This window comes from Macrobrachium nipponense, chromosome 12 (genome assembly GCF_015104395.2).
Source record: "Macrobrachium nipponense isolate FS-2020 chromosome 12, ASM1510439v2, whole genome shotgun sequence".
NCBI classification, from domain to species: Eukaryota; Metazoa; Arthropoda; class Malacostraca; order Decapoda; family Palaemonidae; genus Macrobrachium; species Macrobrachium nipponense.
The window spans coordinates 96,993,398-97,010,973 of record NC_087205.1 but is presented as its reverse complement, the minus strand read 5'-3'; the positions used below and the strand labels follow the sequence as shown (position 1 = coordinate 97,010,973).

Genomic DNA, 17,576 nt, shown 5'->3' with positions numbered 1-17,576 from the left:
TTAACATCCCATAAATATAACATCAAACGCTCTTCTCAGATATACTGGTCAACAATAGCTTTATAAGTTGGCCGAATGCAATGTAAAAAAATCAATGTTAAATTACGATGCACAGCAATCACCTGGCACACCAAAAACATTCGAGGAGAGATTAAAATCAGGATGAAATCAACAGCGGTTGCTGAATGCAACATGCACCAGAATGTGTTTCATGGCCAGCCTTGGCGCTTTGCGTCATTCCTTTCAACATACCAGGCAGATCATTAGGAAAGTGAATTTGTTTTTCCCTAATATGCACTCGGGGCCTCGATGAAATCCATTCGCTTTAAATACAAAAAAAAAAAAAAACGAGAGAATACGTTCGCAAAAGTTAACTGCAGTCAAAACTGATGAATTATTTCTCATCTATTTACATTTCTACCCGAGGCCTGTTATTGATCTGAAAAATGGAACTTTGTGAAAAGGGAATTGTTGCTCTGCATTTATTTGTATGGTGTTTTTACGTTGCATGGAACCAGTGGTTATTCAGCAATGGAACCAACGGCTTTACGTGACTTCCGAACCACGTCGAGAGTGAACTTCTATCACCAGAAACACACATCTCTCATACCTCAATCGAATGCCTGAGAATCGAACTCGCGGCCACCGATGTGGCAGGCCAAGACCATACCGATCACGCCACTGAGGCGCTATGCATTTATTTCTCTCTCTTCTTTTTTATGATCAGTATCATATTACCTATTTTAACTAATGCCTACAATGCAACGAATGAGGTGCACTGACGGCACTACACCCTTACGGGGGCTATACTTGGGTCTTTGGATTGAAAGGCAGAATTTTGTTTTTATTATGAAAATATGATTACGAAAGAATATGTAGCATTATTTACATTTTGGCAAAGTGCAAACAAGTCATGATATCAATTCAAATACAGTTAGCCATTCATTTGTCAGTCCCAGATTCACTTTTCAAAATTACCCAGATTCACTTTTTAAAATTAACATTGTGTCCGGATAATTATTTGATACATATCCTTACACATAAGATACCTGAGCAACATAAACTTAAGCTATAATAAATTTGAAATATTTTTCATGTCAAAGTTAAGTATCTGTACTGTTGTTACTATTTTATTAAGGAAGGAAAACGTTTACAATACAAAATACAAAAATTGATTTCTATAACCTATCACTTATTTATGCTTATTCATTCATCTTCCTGCCCCATATAAAATGTTCTTTGCAAAGTTTCTCAATTTTGTCTATCCTTCGAGTTCACTATTTTCGATTTTATCATCAAATGTCATACATCTAGTAAATGTAAATCAGAAGTATAGTCACTCATAAGAGGCCAGTTTCACACTCCCAGACACCTGTCGTCCAGAAAGGGGCGAAATGGAATCTCTCTCTCTCAAATACCCGGACATCCAAAAACTTATATGATTGACTGTAGCTCTAATTTTAATCCATTATCTTTACAGCACCTGGTGGAAAACATCTGGCGAAACTCAGTTGATAATAGTAAAGTGTTTTGCAAGAATGTTAACAGAAAAAATAACTCTTTGGAATACTAGATATCTGGAGTTGTTTCCTGGCCTTTTTTTTTTTTTTTAGCAGTTTAAAAAGAATGAACTACGCGCACAGTGGGAGCCAAGAACATCCGGGTTGGGTTTTGGGAGAATGTGATCAGACTGAAAATATTTTCGTTTATTTTAGAAATAAATCAAAATATTTTCATTTTAGAAATGAAAATACTTTGGCTATTTTCTATATTTTTGTTGTGCTTGAATTATATAACACGGTGCCTGCTCGAGGGTAGCATGAGTTCAGATGGCAAAAAATACCCTACATTTATTAAATGTTTAATAATATATATAATGTAATATGGTAATATATAAAAAAAATTACTGGCATATCCACTTTTTAAAATTTTCATCCAAAACAGATTTGTCAACAGATACGAGAGGACAATTGATCAACATATAAGATATTGCATCATATGGTATTAAAAAAAGATATTGCATCATATGGTATTGAAAAGAAAAAAAAACTTCTCTACCACAACACTGTTCACCTCAGAAACAAGCGCAGTATACTGAGGCCCGTAGTCAGCTAGCTTGAACTTATAGGTGTACATAAAAAAAAAAAAAAAAAAAAAAAAAAAAAAAAAAAAAAATAAATTAAAAAAAAAAAATAAAAAAAAAAAAAAAAAAGCTATCGGAGTCTTTCGTTGTATTCACCTAGGAGGGTGGAGATAAGTGGTAAATAGCGTAATCACTGGTTGCAATTACGTATTAACGACCGTTAAAGGACTTATGGTAGAAACGTCAGATTAGGTAGTTGAAATACCATGCAATATATCAGACCAAACTTATATATATCTAAGAGGCCAACAGAAAAAAAAAGAATAATTTTAAATTTTTACAATAGTTAGCCTTCATTATTAAAAACGATATGTATTTTTCATTATGAAAATTGTTACATATTGCATTTTTCATTATGAAAACTTTTACATATTGTATTTTTCATTATGAAATCTGTTACAAAGTATTTTTTATTATGAATCATAATCTGTTAAATGTTGTATTTTCAACTATGAAATCTGTTACATATTGTATTTTTCATTATGAATCATAATCTGTTAAATGTTGTATTTTTAACTATGAAATCTGTTACATATTGTATTTTTCATTATGAAAACTGTTACATACTGTATTTTAGTATTGTTTCAGAGTCTACACCTTAAACTAATCACGAGTTTTAGGAGCATACATTAAGTTAATAACGACCTCAAAGTAATGTTGTAGAATTTATTTCCTGAACTAATACGTTTTCTAACCATACATCAAAGGCTTGAATCCACACTCTAAGATCAACTGCATCTAAATAGCAGATGATTACAGTCCGATTTGCAACTGAGAGGAGATTGACCAATCCTTTTTCAGAATGATTACTGAGCTATATACAATTCATTCATTTGCGCTCTTGAGTACAGACCGCTAGAAATAGTCGGTGATGATTGTTGAACAATTACTGAAAGTGACATTGATAGTGATGTACGTCTGTTCCCGAAGTGATCTGCTGCTATCGCAGGTCAGTCAAAAATAGAAGGCTAACAATAGATACTAGGAAATTGTTGTGAATAATCAAAGAAGTGATCGGTGACGTTTCTGGGAACATTTGCGAATAGAGCGTGCCATTAAAATGTGTAATCGGATATAAACTGTGCTAGCGGGTGTTGTCTAATGTACATAACGGTGGTGCGAAAACAAATATGAATTGTGTTTTCGTCGTCCCTAGATGTAGCGTACCTGCTTCACAATGTACATAGAGCTTTTGAAGACTAACTAATAACAGAACTGACAAATAGATAACGAAATCTAGCGAGTATTCCTTTTCGTTATAATCGCTTCGTTTTAACAGGAGTGGACGAAACAATGCTTAATGGCGATGATACCACACTCGTTGACCACCCTCCAACGCCTTCTCCGGGATAACTACAGACGAAAGAGCTGACGAAAGAGGGAAAGGATTCCTGCGAGGGGCATGGACCGGTCTTCTCTAGAGGCAGGTTGTTCTCGTCGTGTGGAGGAGAGAAGTCACTTTTGAGAGATACCCCCCCAGGGGCAGCGGAGAAATAATGGGTCTCTGACATGGAGGTGCCCAGTGACCCGATCGACCTCGTGCGGGTGAGCAGCTGCGAACTTCTGGTGATGCTCTCGCTCCTGCAGATTGGTAAATATTAATATCTATGTAAGTGGTATGATAATGACTATTATGGTAAAGATGCCGATGTATTGATTATCTTCATACACAGAACTTTATATTGATAAACGCGATGTATAAAAGCAATGCTCTGACGAATTTCCTTTCATTTCTTCCGTGATGTACATTTATATCTTTTATTGCAACGGGAATAGTTACACAATAGGAGAATAGTTGTACCTTTTTTTCAACCTCGTTTGGTTACTTAACTGCGTTACGGCCTATTAGGCAGCCTAGGTATCTACTAAAGGCATTGAATAAAAGACAAAAATATAGACGGTAACTTCCTTCAAACAAAAACATAATTCAGCCTTGTATGGTTACTAATAACTGTCCAGCTGCCTATGAGCCAGAAATCTAATAAAGGCATCCAACAAAGACGATAACATTGACGATAACTTCCTCCAAACATTCAAACTATTAGCTGCCAATCTAACAAAGGCATCAGATAAAGACAAAAATATTGACGACAACTTTATCCAAACATTCAAACTATTGGCCGGCAATCTAACAAAGGCATCTAAACAAGACAAAAACATTGACGATATCTTCCTCCAAACATTCAAACTATAAGCTGCCAATCTAACAAAGACATCTAACAAAACCAAAAACATCGACGATATCTTCCTCCAAACATTAAATTATGAACAATCCCGCAACTCACCTCTCTCCTTTGTCCAGCGACTTTATCCGGAACTGCAAACGTCGCCTTTGCCTGGAATTCCTCGTCTGAAAAATATTTTCGTTCAGTTGCGAATTTGTCCAGGAACATTCAGTCTTCGATGGGTGTCCGAGAGCCGTTGAGTGATCTCGTCTCTCTTCGGAGTCGTGAGGTAGTACTACTACTGTCTGCTGCTGGTCGGTCGAGTACTCGTTTATGGAAGAAATGGAGATGGTGGGAAAACGATGATCCTGACTACTGTCGTTGGCAAGCGAGGCCGTTGGATTTTGTTTACGGCAGAATCGAAATATCCGCTGGCACACGTTACGTAATAGAAACCTCCACAATCTCTAGTGAATACAATAAATAATCATGCAACAGTATGGACTGTTATCAAAAACAAAGTATCATCTGCAGAATCTGTCATACTTCTAAGGTTTCTGGATAATGGAGATCATCCAACAGAACTGATTTATATCTGATACAAAGTATCACCTGCAGAACCTAAAATAATTATTATATTTCTACGGTTACTGTTATTACTGGCATTTTACTTTTTCATTATTACTGTGAATATTATCAATTTAGAGTTTTCCTACATAAAATTTTCGTATTTAACCCTCTCGACCTGAATACTGAAACCACCTAAGGTCTCTAGCTGTAATTTAATTATATACAATCTGTTCAGTAATCATTATAACTTAAATATTCTCTGTATCATTACTGGTATTACCATTATGATGATTACTATCTTTTATACTACTTCAACTATGTGGATATTGCCGATTATTCATTTTTTATCATGTTATCTCACGTATCTAGATTGTGTATGTTACTGTCTGTACTTTGTATATACTTCATATGTATGGCCTTGAGCTGGAAATAATTTACTATTATATTTATTATTATTTTATAGATACGTGATTTTGGCTGTCATCAAACACTATATACGCCATATGAGATCTGGTATACTATATGCTCTTAGGCTCATCTTAACATAATATATACAAAGAAAAATCTACCAGGACATTACAAGTGACACGATTTATGGTGAACGCAATTCTCATTGCCATCCCACCTTCCAGAGATCTGTGGTTTCAGAAGTCTCTTTTTTTGTTCTCTCTCGTGAACAAATGATTTAAAACACCCCACTAAAGTACAGGTTATCTATAACTAGGATTCACCTACAAATCGTATCAATGCTGCTGATAAACAGCACTCGAGTAAATAGGAATAAGTCATTAGAATTGGATTATATGAACAGCGTTAACTAGGCTTAAGATACTACGTATATCGGTAGATCTAGGTAATAACTCCGCGTCGGGTATTTCTTTAGGAATTACAGTTACCTATAGTATTTGGGTTGCTTATTAAGAATTTACAGTTACTTTTAGGGAGGTCGGCTGTAATTAACCCCCAGGGGGCATAGTAGATTAACATCAACCTTGCATTTGATGTCTAGGCCAGTCCCTTACGACGCTCCTGATTGGCTGTTGATAAGCCAATCACAGGGCTGGAAACTCAGTCTCTCTCGAGAGTTCACATGGGTAGGATCTTTGTTCCACCTCTCCTGAAGGAGAGATGGAACATACGTACATCCTGCCTATGTGAACTCTCTCGAGAGACAGTGTTTCCAGCCCTGTGATTGGCTTATCAACAGCCAATCTGGAGCGTCGTAAGGGACTGGCCTAGACATCAAATGCACGGCTGATGTGAATCTACTATACATTTGGCGCCCCAATCCTTAGTGGTTGTCGTATTTACGGGTACGTTCAGCCCGTGCGGAGTTATTGCCTAGAATTATATTTTAAGTTTAGCAGATGATATACCAATTGCACTTACTCTTTTACACATGGAGAACCTCCGCCGTAAAGCATCAACAGCTGCGCTGAAAACAAGAGTGTCATCAATGGAGGTTTCAACCTGCTTGTTAAATATCTTATAAAAAGTTATCTGTACCACGGGTTCTTTTATAATCCAAGGAGAACTTGCCACAACTAAATAAACAGACGGCAACACCTATTGGATGTGTTCCTCTTTAGAGACATTATAAATACTGGCTGCAGTGTTTAACCTTTTAACAGAACTGGAACCAACAGGAACAGTGCAGTAGGTTATTTTTCCACGCCAATAGACTCAGTTCTATTTATTCTAAAATGATTAAGCAACTGAGAGGCAAGAGTGCGTTCCTTGAAACATATGCTTTGACGATACTGAAATTAAGTTATTGTAATCAAGACTTGGTTGTTAATTGCTTAAATGATAAAATCCACATTGAATTACCTGAAACGCTACGTAATCACGATTGTAATCAAGACTTGGTTGTTAATTGCTTGAATAAAATCAACATTAAATTACACACGGAGAACCTCCGCCATGAGAAACACTGTTAAATGACAAAAACATTATCAAGTAAAACTTATGAACAAATCCACTTACATGATCGAATTCAATGCCACTTCCATTGCGCTGGAAGACAGGGTCTGCCAACTCAGTGTTAAAAATCTGTTTTGGGAAATAACTGTCCCGTTCAAATTCATCCGCGCGATTTCCTCAAGCGACCTGCTTTCGCTGTAACAACCTTACAAGGTAAACCATCCTTTAGACTCAAATGGCCAAGTGGTCCGGTTCAGTAGTTTCGTAATTTAGCTACATCATTACGACTCATTTCATTCAAGGGAGATTAAAGCGTTGATTACGTACCTGACTTGTGTTCTTTTTATTGTTCCATAGCTTCTCTTTGAAGATTTCATATGGGTCGGCGACGAATGCGAACATACAATTCCATACAGCAGAGTTTAACATTCACCTGGTGTTTATTAAGGCCAGTGTGACAGGATATTTTTGTTTCCAAATGTCCATCTATAGGATGCGTATCTATATTCAAATTACTTTAGCAAACTCAACATTCTTTTTGTTTGTCATCGTTCAACTTAGTAACCCAAATATCTCATCTTTACTCCTGCTTATTGTAGAAATTCTCCCATCTTTCTCGAGTTTCACCTAATATCCTCCCGAATTTTTTATTTTCATTTTTTAAATTTTTTTACTATTGTCTATTGTTTTAATCTATTCTTTACTGCCTCTCAGGTCCATACGATATCTGAGGGCCAAATCACTTTGCATGCAAATTAGGATTTGTCGGCCATGTTGAAACTGATGCCTGCTTTGAAGACTGGCATCTCTGATTGTTCAGTAATATTTATGCAGATTTATGTTTTATTAGTTTTTTTATTCATGCGCGAAAAAAAGACAAAATTAGAAACAAAAAGACAGACAGACAGACGAACAATCTTCTGAATATGTTTTCGCCAACATATGGTTCACTTTTCTAGGTACAAGGATGACGCAAATAATACATAGTTAGATAGATAAATATTTAGATAAATAGACAGATAGACTGGTAGATAAAAGTAAGTGAATACTACATTTTCTCTACTTATGAACGAGAGGCTATGGACGTTAGAAGACACAGCTACTTTAACTTTCGCTCCGGAGAGAAAGAGAGAGAGAGAGAAACACTGACAAATTTTCTCGTTATAGAAAAAATGACTCGGATATTTCTGGCCTGTACCTTTCCGTGCACTCGACAATCTGACAAAAAAAAAAAATTAAGAAAATAAAATTTTATTCAGAAAATGTACATTTACAATTCTTAGTTTATAATATTGTATATACATCATAATATATTTACATGAATAATATAATTATTTGAAGTGTTCATCTTCTGAATAATAATAATAATAATAATAATAATAATAATAATAATAATGGGACACCAGAGTTGAAGAGAAAGAAAGGGAAAACATGGATAAGTATCAAGACCTGAAAATAGAAATAAGAAGGATATGGGATATGCCAGTGGAAATTGTACCCATAATCATAGAAGCACTAGCACGATCCCAAGATCCCTGAAAAGGAATCTAGAAAAACTAGAGGCTGAAGTAGCTCCAGGACTCATGCAGAAGAGTGTGCTCCTAGAAACGGCGCACATAGTAAGAAAAGTGATGGACTCTAAGGAGGCAGGATGCAACCCGGAACCCCACACTATAAATACCACCCAGTCGAATTGGAGGACTGTGGTAAACCGCCCAAAAAATAATAATAAAATAAAAAAAATAATGATAATAATAATAACGGGTACTGAAACGGTGCAAATATGTTATATTCAAATTAAGGTTAGTTTTCCAGTTAATCTGAGATCATTACTTAATTAAAAAATACAGGAGAAAATTGTTCTTCATATACTTGGATTTTAACATTGCTCGTCTTCTTTTTAAATCTTTGTTGCGTATATGTGTGAGCTGTAATATGGCTTTATATAAAAAAAAAGCTTCAATTATGTGTCTTAGTTATAGATTCTCTCTCTCTCTCTCTCTCAGGACTTTCATTTTTATCTTTTATTTTACTTTTTTATCGATTTCTCTTCCCAACTGCAACAAATTACAGCACCATCCACAGATAATTGTACCTAAGTGACAAGCAGTCAGATTGAGAGAGAGAGAGAGAGAGAGAGAGAGAGAGAGAGAGAGAGAGAGATCCTTTTCTACCTCCATAAATATCAGCATTATTTTTTTCTTCCGGCTAGCCGGCTACGGCCAGCAATCAATAAAAGGAGAGAGGGACCTGGAAATAAGACTCAGCATCGCAGGCCCAACACAAGTTTAGATTACAATCGACCCTAGAAATTACTCCGAATCCCTTGCGATACTTCACGGAAGTTCTCGACCTATTTTTTTTTTTTTTTTTTCATTTTCCCGCTTTTTTTTATCTCTCTATCTGACGCCGGGATAATTTAGCAAGAGAGCTAAACCGGTTTCGTTATGGTTGTTGAGTCTAGTAGTATTCTTGTCCAGCTGAGTGGGGTGATTTGACGCTAAAGAGAGAGAGAGAGAGAGAGAGAGAGAGAGACTCAGAAAAGTTTTTTCGGGGCGTCTATGGTCGGGAATTGGGTTTCCAATTACTATCCAATTACGAGCTCACCAAAATAGACCCATTAATCAGGATAATTGGAGTTGGCAATTGGAAGTGGTGGTGGCTCTGGGTCCCAAGCAATAATTGGGATCCGATATAGGAAGGAGAGTTTTGCCTTCCTTTTGTCTGTCGTGATAACGTACGTCAAGATGTTTTTGGTCAGAGTGACTCTGGGCGTTCCTACTACTATCTCATATGCTCTATCGGTCTATAGTAGTAGTTCCCAAACTTTTTTTTGGCCATACACTACCTAATCCCCTCTAAAATCCTGATGCCCCTGTGGTGAAATATAATTCTTATAAATTCACGTGGAGGCAGCCCAAAAGGCCATTAACTTGGTTAATCATTCTCGTATTGTCCACCATTAAACCCCGTTGTGCGTACACCCCACGTTGGGAGCCACCGGTCTAGTTTCTAGACTAATCTCAACGTAGTTAGCTAATAGACAGACCTTAAGAAACTTTTTGCCTTTGAATATGCATACATAAATGTAAACATGCTCTTTCGAAATAAACAATAACTACAAAATTTACGTTCCACAGTGACAAAGTCCAAAAATTATATTTTTTTTCTTTTAACTACGAAAGTGCATCGAGAATTCCGGCAACTATACTCGTAGACGTTAGCCCACACTGCATGTGTGGCCTGTCAAAACTGTTTCCCAAACACTTCCCGATTAGTAAATAAATTCTTAGTTTTTACATAAGCTACAACTTGAGCAATCTTAAAATGAGGGTTTAAGAATACCAGCAGAAATCAGGGAAACAATACTAACTGACGTAAGCCTAGCCGTTTTAAATTCTGACTGAGATGTAAAGAAGCCTCTTTAAAACGTACCTACGATAAATATCAAGAAGGACGAAAACCAAGCTTAGTTATATTTTACCGTGAATTGTGAACGCCGACCCTTCTTTATCTATCATCTTTTCCCCAAAACAATGCTCTAGTCTTGTGGGCGATGCGAGGACGACGATGATTTATGTTCCAAAGTTCTTTTTTCATGTAGTATCAGGCGTGCCGCGTGTCAAATTGAACTTACGCTATTTGGAGATATCACACTCTTAAAGGGAATTGTATGACATTCTTAGCAATCTAGGCATATATGAAAAAGCCCCCAAAAATGGTGGTGCTCGTTATTGTCATATTGCCCACAGAAGTGATTTCCGACTTTGATGTATTTTTAAAAGAGTGACCAGATCTCTATTCGATGATGAGCCGCGCGTCCTCATGCTCCGCACCAACTGAATGACTCTGCTGCCGGTTTGCTAATTAAATCCCCCATCTAAAACGCTGCTCTCGAGAGACGTAGGGAAACGGAAATGTGGCACGAAGTATCCGTACGGGTGAGTTTATCTTTGCAAAGAGGCCATATGTTACGTAGTATTACTTGTGGTTGTTACAGGAGGAAAGGTAGTCGGCAACTCCCTTATCGTCAAGTTTAAAGATGGATGCGGCAGTGACCGTTGCTTTGTTTTTCTCCCGGGCCACCTCCCATTAGAGAAGACATTCTCTCTCTCTCTCTCTCAAATATAAATATATAAGCCTATTCCTGTTATATTGAATTGAATAGCATGGACCAGAGCTCCTCAGTCTGGGTTAGCCTGACCGGAGTGTCAGAAGGTTACGTAACGTTCCGTGGCGGGAAAATATTTTAGATTTTAAAGATTGCTAAACTCTCGGTGGCTAAATTGAAGCTCGAGATTGTTTAGCCACATGATGAGAATGTAAGAGCATTCTATACTGAGGAGTTGGGCGTGTTACAGGGGCATAATGGACTTTGGTATACCACGTATGTCAGCAGGAGGTAAGGGTTGAGGGCAATAAGGGCATGTCCAACCCTTTAGACTAGGCCTAGGGCGAGTTTTCATTTACAAATGGCTGCATTTATTAAGACCTTGTCAAAATATTCAAATAGCGACTGAGATATGGCAGTTAGTTGCCTAAAACTGACAAATTATATTATTATATCACAGTGAACGCCTAAGCTTAAACCAGATGGGAATTAGCGGAAGGTGCACTCAAGAGTGTGGCAAGAATTCTTCAGAAGTCTCTAGACTGACCCCTTGAAGGAGTGATAACGTGAGTAGAAAATATAAAACTTTTGTAGTTTTCAGCTAATTGGTTTTGAAGAATGTAGTACTATTTATGAACATTTTGTACGGAGGTGAGAGAGGCATTTAGACTGCATACATTGCTCGAACTGTGGGAAAACTAAAAGGAATATTTTACCAGACACATCTTGTCATTTGTTTATGATAAATCAGTCTTTCTTTTTTCGTTTTAAATGTGCGCATGCGTAAACGTTAATACATAGACTTTGATTTTTTTTTCGTTGGCTATAATTGATGTACTAAGCCTATGTGATGTAACTGATGTTTATGCTGCCGGTGATGTCTAAAAGCATTCAATTCTGTCGAAATTAATCTGCAAACGTACAAGACACTATTATTATTAATTCCTGGTGTTATAACGGTTAGAAATGCTGTTGTCATTACTGGTGTTGTGACTGTTAGATGTTATTACGGTGGACGGTAATAAAGTCACAGGAAAAAAAAGTCACAGTTTATAGTAGCAAATAAAGTAATAAAATAGAAAATAGGTTTGAGTAATATTTCTTGGTAGCCATTATCTTTACGAACGGTAGAACCCAACGGGCTTCTTGTACTAAACGCGCCTTTGCAAAGGTGGATGCATACCGGGTTAATTTAACCCCCGGGTGTCACTATCCACGAAGATTAATGTGACTTTTTTTCTGTAATTGTTTTAGCTGTATTCGTTATTACTGTTGTTCTGACGGTTAGCTATGCTGTTAAGGTCTGGTTCAAATTGCTTAGTATAGTAAATTACGAAAAAAATTGTAGCAAAATACGAGATATTGCATGAATAAATGTAGGCTTACTGTGTTGCAAAAGTAGCTAAAATCTATTTAAAAAATTGTGTCAAAAATCTTAAAGTATCTTCTGGTTTCCTAAGGTAGCAGCTCAAAGTAGACGTTTCTATTTTATCAAGGTTTCTGTGATAGAATTATGCATCTTGTACATGATCTCTTTATCAGCTGGTGGTTTCTGTTTGATTTTAGTACAAATATTATTTACAAATGTATTATCCGCTTTATATTCTATTACCGTTAAATGAGTCAAATATCCATTTATTGTGGGCAAAGGTAAGCTTGAATGTCAAGTCAGTGGAACCTAAGGGTTTGTTCCATATGAATAAGGTTCATATTCTGAATATATATAATATATAATAATAATAAGTCAGTGGCCCCTGTGGGCTTCTTCCATATGAATAGGGTTCATCTTCTGGAATAATAATAATAATAATAATAATAATAATAATAATAATAACAATAATAAGTCAGTGGCCCTGTGGCCTTGTTCAATGTGAATAGGGTTCATCTTCTGGAATAATAATAATAATAATTGTAATAATTATAATACACAAACAAGCCGTACGTCACTATAGAGTACAACAGGTAAAATCATTATACTAGCAGAGCGTTACTCTGGGTCCCTGCTAAGGAGATTAATTCCTAATTGTGTAAGTCATAATTAAGAAAATCACGAGGGGAGTGAACATAATTTGGCTTGGTCATTATATACGTAGTGATATAGCATTCAAATCTGATCGTACATATATACGTATGTGCACAAATGCGTACCCACATACAAAAAACATGTATATATATAAATCATATATGCATATTATTATTTATTTAATATGTGCATATATATATATATATATATATATTATATATATATATACTATATATATACAATATATATATATATATATATATTATATATATGTATATATATATATTTGTATATATATATATATATATATATATATATATATATATATATATATATATATATATATATAATATAATATTGTGACCGAAGTGCCAAGTATCAGGTACCACACTTACCATTCAATTTATGTTACCTCACAAAAAAGCCAGACACCTGAACCCCTCATCACAGGTACTAACGACTGAATACTCTAAAGGCAAACAGTGATCCCTTAACAACTTATCAGTATTGCAGAAAATCAGACTAAGTTCATCAAAACAGGTGTGAGGTAATCTTGTAAGTAATTAAATTAATCAAAGGGCATCACTCCATCAACAAGTTTAAAAGTCTAAGTATTTCCCTGATTTCAGAAGTCTAAGTACTTCCCTGGTTCTAAGTCACTTCAAGTTAATTGAAGGAAAACATATCAATTACCACTCTATGTTTCTACCTAACATAAATATAATCAAATGCAAATATACTGGTTAGAAATTAAAACACTTATAAAAATTTTAAATACAAAAATTTATTATTAAACTCAAAATTTATAAGTGAAATTCACAATATCAGGGAAAATTACTGTTACTTGAAAACAAAGTAAAGTTTAATTAATTCTTGAATCAATTAAGTAAAATTAAATCAAAATTAATTTATCACAAAATTCAAGAAAATGAATTCAAGCAAAATTCAAAAGTGCTAGACAATAATTGAAATTTGGGAATTAATTCACAAGTGCTAAGCAATAATAAAACTTGAAAAGAATTCTAAGTAAATGCAAATTAATTCACAAGTGTTAAATTTAATCAAATGTGCAACGATTAATTAATGAAAACAACGAAGTCAGTGAAATTGTGAATGCAAATGAAAATGCAGAAAAATGTGGACAATACCAAAATGGCAAAAAGTATCAATCACACAGAATACAAAATAAAAAGGCACACTTCAATAAGAAAATGGACAAATGCACAAAACATAAAAATCACTTCAAATGAATAAACACAAAACACAAAAAATTTGCAATGCGTAAAAGTGTAAATCTTTTCACTCAAAACATTGTAACCATTAGTTATCAGTTTTTACCAAACCTTTGTAACCATCAGTTATTAGTTTTTACCTAACCACTGTTCCTATAAGTTATTAGTTGCAACTAATAAAAATATAACACACTTTACCTTTTTGGTATACCAACTTCTTTCTTTGCTGCAGGCTTGTTTCACACTTTCACTAAACCAGGCGCCGTTACTCAACAATGTTTGTTCAGATTCCACAAAAAACACCATATAACACTAAATAAACTCTAAGAAATATCAAATCTGAAATTTACAAGTTACGAGTGACCATTCAATAAGTACGAGATCGTTACATTACTTTTAAAATCAAAAGTGCTATGCGATGGAGAGAGAGAGAGAGATGTGAACGGTTTGAGTCTTTAAGCCCGAATGAAAAGCTTATCCCTTACGGAAGCTGGACAGGAGATGACACAAAATGTTTTGGGCAATAATGCTTCCAGAAGCTTCGAAATCTTACGCAACTTTACATACAAAATGTGTAATCTGCACATGGCACTCGGCAAAGACATACGCGTACGAGACCAGTCTGTTCAAAAGAGACACATACTCCACTCGATCGACCGAAGCAGAAGTCCCTTATCACACATGATGACAGAATCCCAAAACACAATGAAGACTCGAGTTGCTAATCAAACGTGTTGACAGATTTTGAAAAAACAAATCTAGCTTTGAACGGACAAAGATATTCTTTCTCTTTCTATATTCTACATTATATATTTTTTTACAATATGTTATGCGAAATCTGAACACACATTTTAAACATCCTAACTCTAAGCTATCTAGGAATCTGAAAAAATGTTGCACAATCTTATACACAATACTTTATACAGTCAAAGAGGGGAAAAATGCATTTTTAAAAGTAGCAATATATAATATATATATATATATATATATATATATATATATATATATATATATATATATATTATATATATATATATATTATGAAAACTGTATTGAACTCACTACCATTGAAAGTGCTCGCATATATCCCTTTACTTATAATTCATTTAGCAATCCAAGTTACTAAGAACCAAATCAAGAAATGAACGAGGAACCCCAAAATTTATCTTTTTGGTGGAACCACTGACGTCCAAACTTTATCACTATATGTCCTTTGCCATTGACTGATAGAACATATTACAAGAAGAAACCCCTTTTTTTTACAATTTTCTATTTCTTCTGTATTTTCACGAGGTGTTAATTATCAAAATATAGTATAACCTTCGCTAGTCTGCTCTTCTTATCAGAGCTTATTCTGTTATGATTTAGCTATTAGTTGAATCTGTTTTGGAGAGAGAGAGAGAGAGCAGAATTCTTCTTCTAAGGTTTAATCTCGTTTTTATTTATTTATTTATTTATTTATTTTTTATTCCAAATGAGAATATTCTTCAGCGTTCTTTTACTCTAAAAGCAGAGTACTCGATTGTGAGATTTCCCGCCGGAAATCTCTGTTGCAATTCGAGGCTGCGCATGCGCGATGATGCAGGCGTAACCGAATTGCGGTGGTAAATGCATTTTCCCCACAAGTTTAGGTGTCACTCATACCGAGGGTTTCCCTACTGTCCCTCAGACCCGCAATTTTGGAAAAGAACTGCATTGTTTTAATGTTGTTTCCCCTCTCTTTTTTCCTGGTATGTTTCGTGGCAATCCTTGTCCTTACCTTTTTTTAAAAACATTTGGTTAATGGGTAGAAATCTCAATTATGAGATTTCTATTGTTGGATCCGAACCACATCGAGAAATGGGTTTCTATCACCGTATATAAATTCCTCTGATTCTCCGTTGGCAGAGCGGAGATTCGGACCCGGACCCTGAGATCGGTAGTCGATGATGTAACCGTCTACTCTAACGAGTAACTTGGAGGAAGACTTACTAAGAGAAAATGCAGGTGACAGAAGATAATTTTGTTCAAGGGAAACCATTTCTGTAAACTACTGCGCGTATTTTAACATACGTTCGGTAAAATGAAACACAAGTAAAGCAAAATACATACCAGTACTTAGGAGTAAAGGATAATTTTTGCATAATTTCTTTGCAGGAAGTATACGAAAATGATTAACCAAATGTTCTTTAAGGTCCACATTAAGATACTGATGGAAGCAGTTGTAAAATTTTATAAAACTGTATAAAAGCTTTCGAACCCTATACCCTGAAGATGAACCCAGGGTAGGGTTTAAAAGCTTTTAATTAGTTTTATCAAATTTTACTATTGCTTCCATCAGTATATTATTGTGGACCTTAAAGATCATTTGGTAAATCATTTTCGTATACTTCCTGCAAAGAAATTATGCAAAAATTATCCTTTACTCCTGAGTACTGGTATGTATTTTGCTTTACTTTTATTTCATTTTACTGAACGTATGTTAAAATACGCGCTGTAGTTTACAGAAATGGTTTCCCTTGAACAAAATTATCTTCTGTCACCTGCATTTTCTCTTAGTAAGTCTTCCTCCAAGTTACTCGTTGGAGTAGTCGGTTACATCATCGACTACCGATCTCAGGGTCCGGGTTCGAATCTCCGCTCTGCCAACGGAGAATCAGAGGAATTTATTTACGGTGATAGAAACCCATTTCTCGATGTGGTTCGGATCCAACAATAAGCTGTAGGTCCCGTCGCTAAGTAGCTAATTGGTTCCTAGCCAAGTGAAAATATCTAGTAATCCTTCGGGCAGCCCTAGGAGAGCTGTGAATTACCTCGGTTGTCTGGTAAAACTTAGATATACTTAAGTCTTGCAATGCATCACATTTGATAAGTTATGTTTAATTTTATTGATGTATTTAGCGCATTAATGCCAAAACGTTTCAGTTTCAAAACGATCCAGTTATTGTGTTGACGGGATTTACCTGTATTAAGAAATGACTCATTATGGAGAGAGCAAACCCATTAACGGTAATTAGTCTTATGTTTGTTGTTTGTTTGTGCGTTTGCTTGTATGGTGTTTTTACGTTGCATGGAACCAGTGGTTATTCAGCAACATGATCAACGGCTTTACCTGACTTCTGAACTACGTCGAGAGTGAACTTCTATCGCCAGAAATACATACCTATGACGCCAATTACTCTTATGCGTCCATTTACTTATTTAATTGTACCTGAAAGTATGAAAAAAAAGAGTGATATGAAAAGTTTTAACATGATTCAGTAAATATCAGGATGCAACTTAACAAATATATATATATTATATATATAAATATATATATATATATATATATATATATATATATGTATAGATATAGTATATAGTATAGAATATATAATATATGTATATATAGTATATTATATATATATATATATATCCATATGATATATAT

General features: G+C 35.2%; 2 protein-coding genes across 6 annotated transcripts in view; one reads left to right on the top strand and one right to left on the bottom strand.

Moving 5' to 3' along the window:
* Positions 1-2,795: 2,795 nt before the first annotated feature.
* LOC135224688 (uncharacterized) lies at positions 2,796-10,384 on the bottom strand. 5 transcript variants are annotated; one of them, XM_064263954.1, is made up of 5 exons: positions 10,286-10,367; positions 8,000-8,019; positions 6,268-6,313; positions 4,429-4,775; positions 2,796-3,724 (listed from the first exon to the last, which is right to left on the bottom strand). In XM_064263954.1, the coding sequence occupies exons 3-5, from the start codon at positions 6,277-6,279 to the stop codon at positions 3,400-3,402; spliced, it is 684 nt and encodes a 227-aa protein (XP_064120024.1). In that variant the 5' UTR covers positions 6,280-6,313; positions 8,000-8,019; positions 10,286-10,367; the 3' UTR covers positions 2,796-3,399. The 5 variants fall into 5 exon arrangements, with proteins under 5 accessions (XP_064120024.1, XP_064120020.1, XP_064120023.1 ...); XM_064263950.1 differs by lacking the exon at positions 8,000-8,019 and having other exon boundaries at positions 6,268-6,308; positions 10,286-10,384; XM_064263953.1 differs by lacking the exon at positions 8,000-8,019 and having other exon boundaries at positions 10,286-10,380.
* Positions 10,385-10,613: 229 nt separating this feature from the next.
* The window catches only part of LOC135224689 (uncharacterized), a 191,699-nt gene continuing 184,736 nt past the window's right edge, over positions 10,614-17,576 (top strand). Inside the window, exons 1-2 of the mRNA XM_064263956.1 lie at positions 10,614-10,742; positions 11,373-11,478. The gene's annotated coding sequence lies outside the window, so the exon portion shown is untranslated. The remainder of the gene's footprint in view (positions 10,743-11,372; positions 11,479-17,576) is intronic.

Excerpts from the sequence above, each read along its gene's own strand:
- LOC135224688 (XM_064263949.1), bottom strand. The coding sequence starts at position 6,965 with ATGAATTTGAACGGGACAGTTATTTCCCAAAACAGATTTTTAACACTG. Across the intron at positions 4,776-6,267 it reads GGTTCTCCATGTGTAAAAGA|AGATTGTGGAGGTTTCTATT; the intron begins GTAAGTGCAATT and ends TGTATTCACTAG. Across the intron at positions 3,725-4,428 it reads TCGCTGGACAAAGGAGAGAG|GAGCGAGAGCATCACCAGAA; the intron begins GTGAGTTGCGGG and ends ACCAATCTGCAG.